We start from the raw sequence: 17,868 nt of genomic DNA on the forward strand, positions 1-17,868 counted from the left end.
AATTAACACAAGGGTTTTCACGAGATGTTGTCCTGTATCTTACAGATATAATACTGCATTTCTAAAAGACTTCACCCTTTTGTCTATTTACATATTTATCACAACATTAAGCAGGTTATTCAGTGTTCTAACGTTTCTCTACATATTTAGAAGTACTGCTATGATTATGTCAGCGTCTCTCCCATTGGAAATGTATGACCTGGAGGCCCACCTGCACAGAGCTCCTCAGTCAGCACATTGGGCAGCCTGTCTCAGTCACTGCAGCCATGCCAATATATATTTTTTTCTGACTGGGATTTCTAGGCAAGGCTTGCTCAATGGAGCCAAGTGGCGGCAGGAAACCCATATGGCCATCGCTTTTTTTTCTTCTTCTAATTAAGCCTTAGCCTTCAGGAGTTGTGTTCGAGACTGATAAAATATAACAACTGACTGCCAAGGCATGTCACTAGGTGGATTTTCAATTTGACTGAAGTACTTCTGACTTGAAGGTAGCAGCGTTTTAGCCAAAATGATCCTCGCCAATATAATAGGAATATTTAAGTAGAGCCGGTGGATCTCTTTGAGGTGCTGCGAGGCAAGGATCTCATCTGCACCACCATCTGGAGGCAAGCCTGCCAATTTCTAAATGGCCATCAAAAATCCAACCATTCTTTTATTTGGCTTCTTGGTTCTCCCTGCATATTTTGCATGCTCATTCTCAAACCTCTTGGCAGGTTATTTGGCCGTTTCATTGAATAGTAGGGCAATCCATTTCTCTGAATGACAGAATACCTTCCAGCATACCCTTCCATACTTTAATCTTGCGGGGGATCCTCTAATAACTTTTACTTAGTAGCTCCCTCACTTTGGTCATATTCTATCCCTTCTCATTTCTCTTATACTTGCGCATCCACTATTTTCATCGGATGTGCACAATAACTTACATCAACTTTTATTATTTCCTTCTCTCCAGTTACTAGCCAAGTGAGTTTTGTTCAATTTCCATTAGAGAGGTGACCTTAAGCAATGGATGGCTCCCTCAGATGATCTCAGTTTTACTCTTCCTTTTTTTCCCTGGAACTCAAAATTATGTATCCTTCCCAACCTTCCTGCCTGTTTCCAGGCCTTGACTTTGACTATTTCATCTGATTGACTTCCAGCTTCTGTTTCTGCCATTGCCCAAGACTCTGTGTATGTATTGTATGTTCTCTGCTGTCTTTTATAAGGCCTGTTTTCTAAAAGTTGAAATCAATCCCACAGACCATTCCTTTGCGTATCTGCTGTATAATAGTGATACCTACTATCTGGGTCTTTGACAAACTCATCGGTAAATATTTCTTAAATGTAAAAATAACATGCCTGCAAGACATTGAACTTCAAAGTCAGAAAGATGATCCTAATGTGATAGAAATGAAGGAATCTAAGAGGGAAACCACAACAATTTAAAAATTGGTTATTGATGCTGGATAACTAAGAAAATCAGATTCTATAACTTATAAAAGTTATGAATGCATGTCTTCTGTAGCTACAATAAAAAAATCGGCGTCTTACTGAAGTCACCGCTGTATATAATCTAGGATGGAAAGAACCCCAAATAAAGATCTTTTTCATAATTGATTTGATTTAATTCTATTTTTGGTTTTGTGTAGCGTTCGAATTGCTGGAGGTGTCTTGGTGCTGCTGCTGTCTTGTTTAGTACTGAGAGGGAGATTGATTGCTGCAAAAAACTAACGTGTGAACAGCCAGGTTTATATTGACTTCCGAAAAGCCAGGAAGTCAGAGCATTTCCTTATAACAATCGGTAGGTCGTTCCATTGAGTAGCTGTTTCAGTTGAAAGCTCCTGCCACGCCAGGTAGCACATTTTGCTCTTGGAGGGTATAATAGTATCGCGTCCGAGGATCTAAGCCTTCTGCCTGTGGAGTACCAGGCACATTTTGAGCGAATATAGCTTAGTCCTGAACTATGTAGTGCTTTGAAGGTTATGCACAAGGTCTTGAAGTCCAGTCGTTTTGCTATAGGTAGCCAGTGCAGGTTGACCAACGCTTGAGCTGCCGACTTATGTATAGGAATTCCAGTGAGGAGTCGAGCTGCAGCATTTTGCTGAGTTTGAAGTTTTTGTAACAACTTTTTTTGAATGCCAATAAAGAGGGCATTTCCGTAGTCTATTTTGGCCAGAATAAGAGGGGTGACAACTGTTTTTTGAAGTTCATTAGGGATATATGAACAGATCTTTTTAATCAATTTCAGTGTATAAAACACGGAAGATGTGAGTGCTTTTACTTGATGGTGAAATTGGAGTGTATCATCAAAGATAATTCCTAGGTTCCTTGCTTTCTGTGCTGGTATTAGTAAGGGTCCCATATTCTGGGGCCACCAAATTGGCAAACAAAGGGATCTCTTGTTTCATAACAGTAGGACTTCTGTTTTACCCACATTTAATTTTAAGCAATTTGCTTTCATCCACTGATCCATTTGGACCACACAGGAGTTAAATCTGTGTCCAACTTGTTCCTGATCTTTGGAGATTTTGACAGCACAATTTGGGTGTCATTGGCGTAGGAGACTACTGAGAAACCTTAGGACTTTATCAGTTTGACCAAGGGGGCAACATACAGATCGAAGAGGGTACGGCTCAATGAGGCGAACTCCGGTACCCCACAAGGCAAACTTAATTTTTTTAATGAAAATTTGCCCATGGATACATGGTTTGTTCTGTCTGTTAGAAAGTCCTCAAGTAGAGTCAAAGCTGCGCCTCTTATTGATTTAACAGTTAATTTTATCTTGAATGCTGTCATGAAGCTGCAACCTAGATCAAACGCCTAACATAACAAAATAGGTCTTAACTAGGTTATTGGGTTGGGATTATGCGGTAATGAAAATATACTTTGACCAGGAGTATTAATAGAAGCACCTACCTGCACAAAGGGCATGAAGATGCAAACCAGAAACACAAGGAAAGCTGTTCAATGTTATTCCTAGGTTCATACATGGGAAGGCAAGATGGGTTCTCCACCTTTGACCAAAGTGACTTTCGACCATTTTGAATCTGAAACAGTAACTGAATTTCTCATTGCTTATTTTGTAACAAAAATTAGTGCAGGTTGTACCAGGGCCCAGGATGGTGCCAGCCAGCTGGCAGGGCCCGGTACTGAGCATGAAATAATCCACATGCACACTGGTGTCTCAGTACAGGTGGAAGAACATGTGCGGTCCCGAGCCCTTTTATTTGTAGCCTCAGGTTGCGCCTGGCCAGAGGGTGATGTGCAAGTGACAGAGGTCAGCCCCGATAGTGACCAGTTAGCTCACTACACAGGTGTCTAAAAGTTTTCTTAGGAGCCCTCAGCCGGCACAACTAAAGCCTGGGTTGCTGAATGCTGGGGTTTCTGAATGCCACGGCTGCCTAGTTTTCAGTCCTCCGCTTTCCATTTTCTTCCACCACTCTACCCCTCCTGACACTTTATCTCGCTTTTTATATTCCTACTATTTACTCCCTTTGTCAATGATTTCCTATTTTTCTCTTCCTCCTTTTTTCCCTTTGCTCTATCTCTCTCTTTCTCTCTCTCTCTCACTCTCTCCCTCTCTCTTTCTCTCTCTCTTGTTCTGGGTAAAAGTCGAATGATAAAGAATCCGTTGACCCCAAAACTGCATGCTGGTGGTCACCGCGTGCAAATAACCACCACAAATTAAGCACTAGTTCTACAGAGTTTAATAAACAAACTATGTATTTTCTCTTGTGGGAACAGTGGGATATTCCAGATAGTCTTAAACATAAAAAAAGCCTACAGCAAGTATTTATTGTATAGAGATCCTCAAGTAAGTGGAAGTTTATTTCGACAAAAAAACACACAACGTTTCTCAGAGCAATAGGATAAATGCTGCAATAAAAACAAGTATGATGACAGTCAGCTGCCTGGAACCTCCAAAGGTTCAACTTGATAGATATAAACTTCAATTAATTTCTTGCATCCTTTCAAAGAGCACGAATGCTGAGGTATTAAGATAACATTTCCACATTACTGACTTGAGCAGTGATTATTTGAGCACATTATATGATGCGACGCACCGTGGCGCCAGACCTCGGGTGCACACACCTGAAAATACGTAAAATGCTGAGCTGTTTCAGATGATCGTTTATAGATATGTTAGAAAGAATTTGCAGATGTTGGGTACGTGGCCTCCTGCCTGTGTTGCACATTGAGGTTAGAGGAACATGCATACAACATGAACTTTTGTGGCTGGCGAAACTGATGGTGGTATTCTTTCAGAAAGCCCTATCCCAACCCTCTGATAGGAACTTGAGGATCAGATCTCACTCTGTAATACCTGCAGTGGGATCCCGAGAGACACAAGCCCTGGATTCAGTGCTAAAATGGTGCCATGGAAGTCAGAACTTGATTCATAAAATAAATAAATGCAGGGCCCCACAGATTTTCTTATGAGCTCATTGCTAGTGCTGATTAAGCCAGCGTTGCCAAATACAAAATCTGCCTCGCCTTGATTCCACCTAATACCTATTTCTTCCACTACCCTGCACTTCCAGCTAAAGCTATCAACAAGCAAGGGCTGAGACGCCAAAGAAACACAAAGAAGCGCTAAGTGTTGATTCGCGGATTACTTTCCAGTGCAAAACGTTTTTGGAAGATGGGAAATTACTTATGGTAATGCACAGTAGTAGATTGCGCTGCTTTGCACTACTCCGCATCAAGGTGAAAATAATCATCACAACGGTACACAATTTGTTACACTTCAAGGTTTTTCTGCACCTCTAGGATTTTTGCATTATGGCGTGTGCAGCTGGAACTCTTCCTGCAAGGAAACAATGAATTCTCTTTTGAGCACCTCTGATATGAAAACATATATTTTAGTTTTATTTAATTTTTAAAATAATTTTAGATAGAATGTTGTAGATAGGTTGAACCATGTCGTTTTGAAGTTGCATCTGCTGTTTCTAAATAAATTATAAATACCATAAATGCTGATTGTGTTTCTTGCAGATGGTTTGGGCCTCAACCAACCGGATGGGCTGCGCGGTTCACACCTGCACTAACATGAACGTCTGGGGGAGCACGTGGCGCCGAGCTGTTTATTTAGTTTGCAACTATGCCATCAAGTAAGTTCACATTTGAATACCGTATATGGTATGGCAGTGTATACTCCTTTAATTCCCCTGACGAAGCCTCCAAGTCCCTGCTTGCTCTTTGGGAGGTCTGTTTTTGGAAGGGTGGTGGATAGAGTAAGACCTATGAGGAGCTGTTGGCTGAGGTGCTTGAGGTTCAAAGACATGCTCCAAAGGTTTATAACCTCTCTCTGTCTAGATCTCCCCATTTCTTTAGGTATTCTGTGTCTTCACAGATACCTTTAAAAATGACAATCATATGCAAAATGTAATGGAGAATAAGGTAACTAACAGACATGCATATAAATTGTGTATTTTTGCTTAAAATGGTTAATTTACAACAGGTCCTAGACTAATGATGTCTTTCATTTAAGCATGCAATATATTAACGAATGTTCTGCAGACATAATGTATTTATCCTATTTACATTTGTATAGCTCCAAAGGACATATATCTATAATTGTAAGCACCTCCAAAGCAACGGTTGCAAATTCTACCGTGTGCTTAGATGGTTTCCATGACCTGTCTGCCCATGCTTGGAGATTCATTTAGAACAGGACACTTTCAGCTCAGAAAGTAGTAAAAGAAAAATGTGATGACCACCAGTATTGGGCACAACTCGCACTGACTTTTTCAGTAACGTTTGGACTGGACCACAGGGGCACGCAGTAATTTTTTTGCATTGGCCACTTGGTTCAAAAGTCATTTTTTGTTATCTTTTAGCTGGTGCAAGTGTCTTTGCAACCCAACTCCTGAACGAATGCAACTTAGTTAAGTTGGAACTGCTGGTGAAAAATTACACCACTACCAGGGCAATAATCCTTCCTAAAAACTAAACTGTCACCACTAATGGATGACAACAAAATAAATTCAGGAAAACTAGCTAAGATTCGGACTGCTTCAATAATGGATCCTAGGAGTATTAATAAAGACCTAGCTAAGATTCGGTGTGCTTTAAGAATGAATCCTAGAAGTGTTATAATATAACTAGATAAGATTCGGAGTGCTTCAAGAATTAATCCTAGGTATATATAGCTCTTATTGTTACGGCATCAAATTAGATTGAGAAAGCCTGCTGTGCAGGCGAAACGCGTCTCTCTGCTATTGTGGGGTCGTGGGGAACCTGAAAACAATACATTTGCCCTATTCCTACTGACCATGTGTACGTGCCGCTTTCTCTTCGGAGTTGGATGGATGGTTGTGATATATATATATATATCTATGGTCAAGGTACATATATGTAGACATGTAGATATATTTGATAGTAAATCTATATTTACCTATTTGCAATTCTCATCTCGATATTTGGATTCTCGATATTTTGACACAATATTCTGTCCACACAATATTTTTGTCCTTGATTTCTGTCAGTGATCTGACGTTTATGCACAAACTTGGGACCTGGCCCTTCCAGGCTCCCTCAGAAGTCAGCAGTTAAAAGTCTGCTACAGAAAACATCTAAAAACTCACCTTTTCTTAAGAGTGGATTTTAGTTAACTGGTTCATCATGGTAGTTTGGCAGGGTTGTTTGCAACTAGCGCTGTGAAGCCCAGTCGGTTGCTATACGCTATATAAAAACAGCAGAATTTATTTGAATTGAATTGTTTTAGGAATTAGGCACAGAGAGAGGGTATTGGAAGAGGCCGATAGAAGCAATCCCTGGTGAAGAATTTTGCTGGGGAAATGCAAAATGGTGCAAGAGGGAATACTTGAATTCATCACTATTGGAAGCAGACACCATTAATGCATTTCCCCAGAGGGCAAACGCATTCCTATTCTTGCACTGAATGAAATAACAAAGTTTAGACCGTTCTAAAGCCAGCATATTTTAAGGAACTGGCGATGTACGTTTATAAGTCAGAGCCCTGAAGAAGTCCTTGTTGGACGAAACGCATAGGCTACTACTAGCAGACTTTAACGTGGCACAAACCATCTCACAAAGTGCCGATTGGGAAAACCTGTCCGAGAAGAAAAGAACACGAATCAGAACAATACTACACGGGGTCATATTAACTGAATACTTACGATCCAATACGGCCCCGAAGGGCCTCATAGTAACAAATGCGCCACGCATATTCCTAGATGATGCAGCATTCCGCAGAGACTGGGCACAAATTGCATGGCATTGCACCAGAGACTGGATTATCCTCATAATCCAAACAGCAAAAAGGCTTTCGGATGCAATCTTGATAGATATCCAGGCAACAGAACAGCATTTCAAGACCACACTAACCTCATACAAAAAAAGATTAGAGGAGGTCAACAAAGAAATAGCAGACTACAAAGAAGAACTCACACAGTCTAAAATTCAACAATTCCAAAAAGATCTAAAGAAATGTTCATTTGTAAAAACATATCCATACTCAGATGCAGACTACAAAGCACCAATAAGATCAACCCATTCTATATCATCAGAAGAGGGGTCCTCAGTGCACAGCGGCGGCAGCATTGATAGTTCCGGATCAGACAAAAGTTACTACAGAAACCGACAACGTGGAAGAGGAAGAGGAAGAAATGCACACTGGCAACAACCATGGCCCAACACGTATTCAGGAGTATTACCCAACTATCAGGCTCCTTTCCCACCTATGACTCAACCTATGTTCTACGGCTAGAATCCACAATTTCAACAACCACCACCCCAATACGGCAACCCTAATCAACGGTTTCCTTTTTTAGGATCAGGCCAGAGAGGACGCGGAAGACGTCCACGGAGAGGTCAAGTACACTGGGAGGACAACGAGAACCCGAGCACCAACACACGCAGCAGGACAAAGGAGCCGCAACCGGGAACAAGCACAAGCAGAGTCTAATAACTAATCTTTCAGACCACATTCTCACTACAGCAGAAGAAGAGGTACTGAATAGAGGACTTGGTTTCTCACCCACAGCAAGACTCGATAAATTCAAACTGCATTGCGAATTATCAGAATTTTTCCGTAAACTCAAACTCAAAGCATTTTTTGAAAATTTACCACCAAATGATACTCAAAAAGAAGAAATGGGCGACACCACCCTTAAACTAAAATCAACATTCATTCCTCCACCCCACACTACACCAGCGGAACTCATCGCCTTCGAACAAGCAATATACAAAGGTATAGAAAATACCCATGAGAATCAAGTGTTCAATAACACTACAGCTCAACAGTTTAACGCCATAAGGAGTCTCAAAAACAACAAAGATATCATCATAAAACCAGCGGATAAAGGCGGAGGCATAGTTATTCAAAACCAGAATGCTTACCATTTGGAATGCACACGCCTTCTAGACGACCCAAAGAACTACAAAATACTGGACGAAGATCCTACTGACAAACTAAAGACCAAAATCGACATCTTGGTGCATGAAGCAGAATCCAATGGTGATATCAGCAAACAAGAAGCATCCTTCCTTACCTCAGGTGGCACTACTACTCCATATTTCTACAAATCCACAAAAACAAAACACCACCTCATGGCAGACCGATTGTTTCTGGAATAGGCTCGCTACTCGAACCCCTTTCCCGCTTTTGTGACTTCTATTTGCAACCATTGGTTCAATCAACACCTGCCCACTTAAGAGATACCAAAGACCTACTGAACCAAATCAATAATCTTGAGTTCAACCCTACTACATCCATCCTAGTAAGCCTGGACATAGAAAGCCTTTATACCAGCCTACCTCAAGACGACACCCTCGAGGTCATCCGCACCTCCCTTGACAAAACGACTTGGGATTACAATACTCCTAAATCCTTCGTAATGGAATGTGCTGAAATAGCTCTTAAAGACAATTTCTTTGAATATGAAGGCACCCTCTTTCTCCAACAATACGGTACATCTATGGGGAGCACCTTCGCTCCCAGTGTAGCGGGTCTGTATGTGTCTAATTTTGAAGATCTACATATCCTTAACCATCAATCACCATATATCCAGGACATCACTTTCTACAAGAGGTACATCGATGATGTATTCCTGATATGGACAAATGAAAGCCAAAGACTCAGTGAATTTTTAAACTGGATAAATACACTCGATCCTAACTTACGATTCACTCACACAACAAGCCGTACCAACATCACTTTTTTGGACCTGGAGATTGAAGCACGAAATGGGGTACTCTCGACAAAAACCCATTTCAAACCAACGGCCAAAAATTCCCTTCTACATTTCCAGAGTTTTCACCCAAGGCCACTGAGGGACAATTTACCGATTGGCCAATATCTTAGACTACGCCGAAATTGCAGTGAAATAAAAGAGTTTAAAACACAATCAGAAGAATTGACAAAAAAACTACAAAACCGTGGATACCCTGACAAAATCATCCAAAGAGCGCAAAAAAGAGAAAGGAACCAAAACCGAGACAGTCTATTGGAACCCAAAGTGGATACGCCAACAACTATACCGCTCACATGCGTAACTACCTTTAATTCCATCTCAAACAAAGTAGCCAAACTCATTCAAAGCAATTGGAAAATGGTAACTTCAGGCAAACTACAATGGGACAAACCACTATTCTCCTACAAAAGGTCTCACAACCTTAGAGACAGTCTTGTATCTACCAGACCTAAAAAAGTCCTGAACGCCCCCAAAACAGTACGGAATGCATGGGGTCTACCAGAAGTGACAGGCCACTACCCATGTGGCAACTGCAGCATCTGCCATCTTACTCAAACAACCAAAACCTTACATCTTGAACAAGGCAAAATCTGGACCATCATGAAACATACCAACTGCAATTCGGCAAATGTAATCTACCTCATTACATGCCCCTGCAATTTACGATATGTCGGGATGACGAGCAGAAAAGTTAAAATCAGAATCTGTGAACATCGCAGCAACATCCGTTGCAAACGCAGCACGACGAAACTCACAGAACATTATCTAGCTAAGGGACATACCACCAACGACATGTCCTGGGTCATAATTGAACAACTTGAGTCTAACCAGACCAATATCCAGGAACGATTGTTCGAAAAAGAACGACGCTGGGTATATAGACTCTCAACCCACATCTCAGGGCTAAACGATAACGTACCTTGGAACAGCATACATCGCTCATGAACAAATTCTAGAACCAATGTATGTAACGGACGTAATCACGGTTTTAACTGCACGTTCCCTAACAGACTCGAGGATAATTGCAGTTTGATTACCATTATAGACATATGCCCTGCTATTGGCACCCCAATTCCTACTCTCAGGACCATATGTAGACGTCACTACGTCACATGAGTCCTCGTAGCATTGCCAGTATTAATAATAGTACATACACTGCAAACAAGTCCATTAAATTACATATCTGCGACCTCTCACTCCCTTTTCCCGCCCGCTGCAACCCGTGTGTAGTTACTACCTTCTAAGATGTATTCATAAGTCAAATACACATAATAGTATTTTAATCTACTACACTTCGCAATGCACATAACAGGATTTTAATCTACTAGACTTTGTATTCCCCATCCTGATGCCTTGTACCAACTGGTAACGCTATCACACCACACATGATCATATGTATGATAGCCATCCCCTTAACTCTATTGAGACACCCGAGCACACTTTTAATAGGTTGGCATCCACTTTAGTCCTCCCTTTTTTACCCATCTCCACAACTTTATTGAGACACACGAGCACACTGTTAACAGGATGGCATATATTTTATTCCTTCCTTTGTTGCCCATCACGCTCGTGTTTCTTTACCAGACATTCCCCTGCACCGCAGCGGAACGACATACAAAAACTTTGATCCATAATCACCATGTACTGGCTCTATCGTGCCATATTCGTGACAGATTCCCCTTTCATTCACATCGCGCTCACGCATGCGCAGTTTCCACCCTTCTCAGTCACTACGCTCTAGTCTTTCAGGGCCGCCCACGTGACATCCCGCCTTCCTTCCGCTTCCTTCTTAGCCCCCTCCAACCATCAGTACGGGGCTTACCAAGCGGACCCGATCGACGTTCTAGGTACTCCGGACCTTACTTTCCCTGACAAACGTGAGTACTAGGCTCCAACATGGAGCACGCCGGCATACTTGTTATCCTTCGTTAAGTAGCCCCTTACATAGGCTCAGACGAGCTCCACACATAGTAAGTGGCGCTTACACGCACAGTGCTAAATACCCAACGTAGCCTCAACCTTCCGATCTACACATCGCCATTACCTCTCTATTCCATTAGGGTCAAGAGGGGAAGTTACACGTCGATCGGATACCAGAGGCATAACCACCTCGATACCCAAGTGAGATCGCTTTATCAGCCTTTATGTTGTCTGTCTTCAATGTTGTTGTATGTGTGATAGTCTTCACGCTATTTTTACAGCAAGATACAACGCGCCACGACAAATTAACGTTGAATGTTATTCACGCGTATGTCTCCAATATCCAGTACTAGCCATTACGAGTGTTACCATTTGTCACAAAATAGTAAAGTGTGTCTCATGCAAGATATTATTGCACCAAACACACATACACTACCGATAGACGATAGAGATTATGAGCACTATGTGCCCTAGTATACTACGTTTTTGACTCACCTTATGTCTAGCCACTTATGGATTCCCCATGTATATCTACACCATTGGGGCACATTGTAGCCACGCAAGTTCCTTTTAGTGCTCGTGCATGCCCACCATGCCACAGGCATTATAGCACCGGCTACAAGTACAAAGGAGCATGCATTCAATAGAGATGCATGTAAACAACTGTTTTATGTGTCCTTACTAATTAACCATTTATTTACAGGTACTCTCAAACGGAGATATTGTGAGTAAATCGCCACTACACTCACAGCACACTTTAGGGTGTGTGCTGATATTTACACTTCACCTGGCCTTTATCATGTTTTTGCGGCCAGTCACCATTTTTTCGGTCCTGACGAAAGCCTCCAGAACCATCTAGTAGGCTGAAACACTAGTAGACCTTATTTACAAGGGATACCAAGGAAAATAATATTCCTAATTAGAGATCCCGAATAATTTTTAACACTTGTCCTGGGACCCTTCCAATAAAACTTTTTCCAAAAGGGTATTCCTTAGAGACATTTTTAACCCATAGCTACACCTCACATAGCACGTCACTTTCTGCTCAACTTCGAAAATCCTGCTCCGCTGTAACTCAGGCGTCGTAGCACAGCTGGATTGTACTAGGCAATCCAGTTGGGCCCCAATGATGAAGCATGCCACCTACTAGGTAGGTGGGTGAGGGGTTTTTCTACAACAGTTGTGCACTCTCCTTTCAAGTTTCCCATAAGGTGACAGCAAAAAACGTACCAATCTTTTCCAACATCTAGGATTGACTCTCAATCTCCAGAAATCCTATATGTCCCCAACAAGAAGCATCACCTTCCTAGTGGCGACCTTGAATATGGAATGCGCGAGGGCATTTCCTTCGGAAGAACGAAAAAACAAGATAATATCGCTGGCCACGGCGGTGGCATCAAGGAAGTCCATAAGAGTTCGCACCTTCAAATCACTCCTGGGAATGATGTCTTCCTGTATTCTCCTCATCCCTCACTGCAGGCTTCGGATGCGTCCATTGCAAGAAGCCCTCACGAACCAGTGGTCTCAGAGTACGGGTTCGTTCGAAGACATTGTGAGGATAACACCGCGAATATCCAAAAGCCTCGAATGGTGGAAAGATTACAAGAATCTGTCTACGGGACTGCCGTTTCTGCTTCCAGCAGCGCCACTTGTGATCACCACCGATGCATCTCTGGCGGGCTGGGGAGCTGTCCTTCAGGACCTCAGTGTGAGTGGCAAATGGTCAGATCAGGAGCAACACCTCCATATCAATCTTCTGGAGTTGAGGGCTGTGCATCTAGCGCTGCAAGCCTTCTTACCGCGCATCCAGAACTCCCAGGTGCTCGTCAGAATGGACAACACCACGACGATGCACTACCTGAACAAACAGGGAGGAACGCGTTCGCTTACTCTATCACGCGAATCGCAAAAGATCTGGAACTGGCTGGTTCTCCATGGGATTACTCTCAGAACGGACTATGTCCCGGGCAAGGACAACACCATTGCAGACGCCCTAAGCAGACAGAAATCACTCTCCCACGAATGGGAGCTCGACGAGAATTCGCTAACACACGTATTCTCAGAATGGGGAGTCCCAGGAATCGACCTGTTTGCCACCAGGGAGAACGCCAAATGCCCAAGCTACGCAAGCTGGCATCCCCAACCAGGGTCGCTCGGAAATGCCTTTTCCATAGGCTGGTTCAGCGTATTTGCATACGCTTTTCCGCCGTTTCCGATGATTTCCAGGGTCCTCAGGAAGATGAAGGCGGAGCCTTGTACCCTGATCCTAATTGCCCCGTTCTGGCCGAGGCAGCACTGGTTCTCGGACCTTCATCGCCTCTCCATCAGGACACCGATTCGTCTCAAACAGCACCCGAACCTGCTGTCGATGTCCAACGGGCAGGTGCAATTCCCGAACCTGCAATCGCTCAGGTTATCGGCCTGGCTCCTGAGCACAGAGAGTTCTGCCATTTAAACTTCCCGCAGGACTGCAGGGACGTGCTAGCTAAAGCGAGGGCGGACAGTACCAACAAAACCTACTCTCTCAAATGGAAGCGCTTCTGCGTCTGGTGTTTAGAGAAAGGCCTGAGGCCACTCCATATCACACCTGAACAGATATTGCCATATCTTCTACACTTGGCACAGTCGGGATTGGCGCATGCATCCATAAAGGTGCATCTGGCGGCAATTTCACGTTTTACCAGGACTTACAAAGGCCCGTCTCTCTGGTCCAGTAGACTTATCAAACAGTTCCTCAAGGGGCTATATAGGTCCTTCCCAAGACCTCGACGGGTCCCACCGACGTGGCACCTCAACTTGGTCCTCAACCAACTCATGAAGCACCCTTTTGAGCCCATTCATCGAGCTTCCATCAAGTACATCTCATGGAAAACGGCTCTGTTGCTCGCTCTAACATCTGCCAGGAGGGTCAGCGAGCTGCAAGCTCTCTCCATTCAGGAACCCTTCATGCAGTTCAAACAGGACAGGGTGGTGCTGAGGACGAATCCCAAGTTCATACCGAAAGTGCCTTCAGACTTTCACCTCAACGAGCCGGTGGTTCTACGGTCCTTCTTTGCAAACCCTACCACGGCAGCAGAAAGGACACTCCACTCTCTGGATCTCAAAAGGTGTCTTAAGTTTTACATAGACAAAACAAAGAGCTTCAGAAAGTCATCACAACTATTTGTGGCCTACAGTAGGCCAAGGTTGGGTATGCCTCTAACAAAACAGAGCATTTCAAGGTGGATCTCTTCGGCAATAGCATTCTGCCATGACGGGGCCGGACGGCCTTTGAGAGACAGGGTGGAAGCGCACTCCACCAGAGCGATGTCCACATCAGCAGCGCTGTTCGCTGGAGTGCCGATTTCGGACATCTGCAGAGCGGAGACGTGGAAGTCAACGCACACCTTCTCCAGACAGTACTGCCTTGATGCCGAACTTACGAAGGATGCGGCAGTGGGCCAGGCGGTGCTTCGCCATCTATTCCAGTGAGGTGAGCCTTCCAACATCCCGCCATCCTGGTATGCACATTCTTTACTGAGTTACTGTTTTGACGTATGCCAATGTTTCAAACTGATATGATAATAGTTGTATTATCTCAAATATCTTTATGGCATGTTACATCAGAAATGTGCATAATGTATTGCTAACTACTCTGATTCAGGCATGTGAATCTATGAAAGACACCCCTAATACTGGATAAGAAACGCGTTACTTACCTGTAACGGCAGTTATCCAGTATTGGTGTCTTTCATAGATTCACATGCAACCCTCCTGCCTCCCCTGGAAGGACTCACATCTCTCTCTAACTATATTACGCCTACCTAGCTTGGTGCATACGAAAATCTGAGGGACTGAGGCTCCTGCCAGGAAGGTTCTAGAGGGAGGTGATAGCTGATTGGCTGACTCTAAGAGTTTGGTCCTTTTTACATAAGGACTAGGATAGGCTGCTAAGGGGAGGCCCTTAGGCCTATTTTTCTCTATGTATGTCTATAGGACATTACTTTTTTATGTACCGGAGGCTCCCGTCTCGACGACGGGGAATGATTCAGGCATGTGAATCTATGAAAGACACCAATACTGGATAACTGCTGTTACAGGTAAGTAACGCGTTTCATGTGGATGCTCCTATTCATTCACAGTGCCCTATTAGCCCAGCAGGAAGGAGAACCAATTAGGACCATACCATCAGAGAGACTGAACTCCTTATTGCCTGCTCCGGGGACACAAAAGTGAACTGACTCAACTACAACAAGGCCCAGCTGATCACAGAGTACTGGACACTGCAGGGACCCGGGCTGGAGAGAGATCTAATATCAGTGGCAGTTGGTGGAATTTGAAAGTGGTGAGCACTTTTTGTATGCTAGTCACATGCCCGCAATTCTTCACTGGCTGCAAGTAACACCCTTTCCCAACACATCACAGGTGACGAGTTGGGAAAGGGTGTTGCTTTAGCCTGTGAAAGTGATTGACATGCAATCTATGGAATACAGGGCTTCTGCCCTAAGATGCCTGGGACTGCTTGTAAATATGACATTGCTGCGTGTCATAAATGAGAGGTCTCTTCAATCCCCAAAAATTGCAGCCATTACCCTGCTTAGGAATTAAAAAACATAAAATGCTTTCGGACCGAGTGTCCATCGCAAAGTGCTTGGTTTGCCTGACTCTCATTACAGCAAGTGTGAGAGACAGCCAGGCATGGGCTTAAAGCACTTGTTTAGTTAAAAAAAGCTGTATGTGGATGGTAATTGCTTTTGGCAATTACTATCCACATATCTTGAAAATTAAAGAGGGCGGCGCCCTAGCACCTCTGGTGACAGCCGTTGCTGCCTGGTACATAGAAGTCTGCCCTGAACACCTGGGAGACTCTGGGAGTGGGAGTGGGCAGAAGTAAACTTCCCAGCAGTTTAAGACAGTGGGACTTGGAATTTTTTGAACTCTGTGGAACTGACATAAGTTGCCAAGGTATGCCCAGGAGGTAACACACTCAGCAGCAAAATGAAACAGGCTCGACCCACTCAGATCTTTATGTCACTCTGAAAATAGGTTTTGTGGGTAAAGGGTCTGGCCTGAACGGAATACCTATAGAATTCTACAAGGGAATAGCTTCAAAGGTAGCCCCGCACATGCTAGCCATGTATAAGACAGCCCTCAAAGATGGCATTTTACCAATAGACCAGAGACTGGCCACAATTGTGATGATACCAAAGCAGGGTAAGCCACCGGATGATTGCGGGGCTTACAGACCAAAATCTTTGCTCAACGTAGAAGGGTTTATGTCCCATAGAAGCACGAGGCTTAACCTACGACGATTATACAAGGTGTTGCAAACTACGGGGACTGAATTTGGGGAAGACGCAGCGCTGCTCTCCCTAGACGCCTGTATGGCTTTTGATAATATATAATAGCCGTACTTGCATGCGGTGTTGGAACAGTTTGGCTTTGGCCCAGGCTTCTGTGCATGGGTACGGCTGCTCTATGAGGGTCCATTAGCGAGGGTGCGAGTGAATAGAGTCACCTCAAGGGTCATACAGTTACACAAAGGTACGAGGCAGGGCTGTCCACTCTCTCCCATGTTAATAGCACTGGCACTGGAGCCCTTGGCAGCCTCGGTTAGGATTGACCCTTTTATCCGAGGAATAAGCGGAGATGGAGACTGGGTTGAAAAGATATCTCTGTATGCAGAGGACTACTATACGTCACAAATCCCGCGTCTTCTGTTGATTGAATCATGCACATCTTTCATCTGTTCGGAACCCACTCAGGGTATAGAATAAGTTGGAAGAAATCTCTATTGTATGTATTGGCAGGCGCGGCGCCGAGATTACCCACTCGTACTCACTCGATGGAGATACGGAGACATTTAAATATCTGGGTATAATCATATCTAAAGGAAACACTCGGTTCCTGGAAGATAATCTGTTCCCCTAATTGGATAGAGTGCGAAGGGACATCGTGCACTGGAGGAAACTCCCAGTATCCCTGATGGGACGCCCATCATTATTCAAAATGATGGAGCTGCCAATGTTCCTTTATGTTCTGCAGAACACCCCGTCTAAGGTACCATCCAGGTTTTTTAGGCAAATTGATTCTGAGTTGAGGCTTCTCTTGTAGGATGGAGGTCAGGCCAGAATTGCGTTACGTAAGTTGTAGCGTAGTGTCTATTAAGGAGGCCTGGCGATTCCTGATACTAAAAAGTACTACTGAGCAGCACAATTGACGACTATTAATAATTGGGTTTTTATGGGAAGAACCTGCCTACAGAATGGACTGACATGGGATGGGGGAGGGAGGCTATTTAGTGGTGTTGTATGGGCATTAGGGGATTGGTGCGTTACCCACGCATACGAGGGTGACGGTGCAGATTTGGAAGGAAGCCACCAAGTTCTTGGAGTGGAAACCTAGGCTGACGGAGCATACTCTGGGTTAGCACTCACCTAAAAGAAGTGGGTAGGTGAGCAGGATTCAGGCGATGGCAAACTATAGGGATTAAATTCCTGGTAGATGTCTTGAGAGGGGGTAAACTGTTTTCAGACTTTAAAAGAGGAGTATCAGATGTCAGCTAGGGAATTCTTAAGATACCTATAATTGAGACATGTGCTAATGAAACATGTACTGGATGGAGATCAAATAGCAGAATACGCCCCACTGGAGGATAGAATTCTCATGGACCCCATGCCTGAAAAGGCGGTTTCCTTGGTATATAAAAAACTAATGAATAACTCCCCAGACCCCTTGTTGGCCCTTTGGGAGGCCTGGAAAAGAGACTTAG

General features: G+C 43.8%; 1 protein-coding gene across 1 annotated transcript in view; it reads left to right on the top strand.

Moving 5' to 3' along the window:
• Positions 1-17,868, top strand: part of R3HDML (R3H domain containing like) — an 88,737-nt gene that overhangs the window by 58,455 nt on the left and 12,414 nt on the right. The window contains exon 5 of the mRNA XM_085619316.1: positions 4,975-5,090. Within this exon, the coding sequence (XP_085475442.1) occupies positions 4,975-5,090 (116 nt within the window). The remainder of the gene's footprint in view (positions 1-4,974; positions 5,091-17,868) is intronic.

The sequence above is a fragment of the Triturus cristatus genome, chromosome 7 (assembly GCF_964204655.1).
Source record: "Triturus cristatus chromosome 7, aTriCri1.1, whole genome shotgun sequence".
Lineage (NCBI taxonomy): Eukaryota > Metazoa > Chordata > Amphibia > Caudata > Salamandridae > Triturus > Triturus cristatus.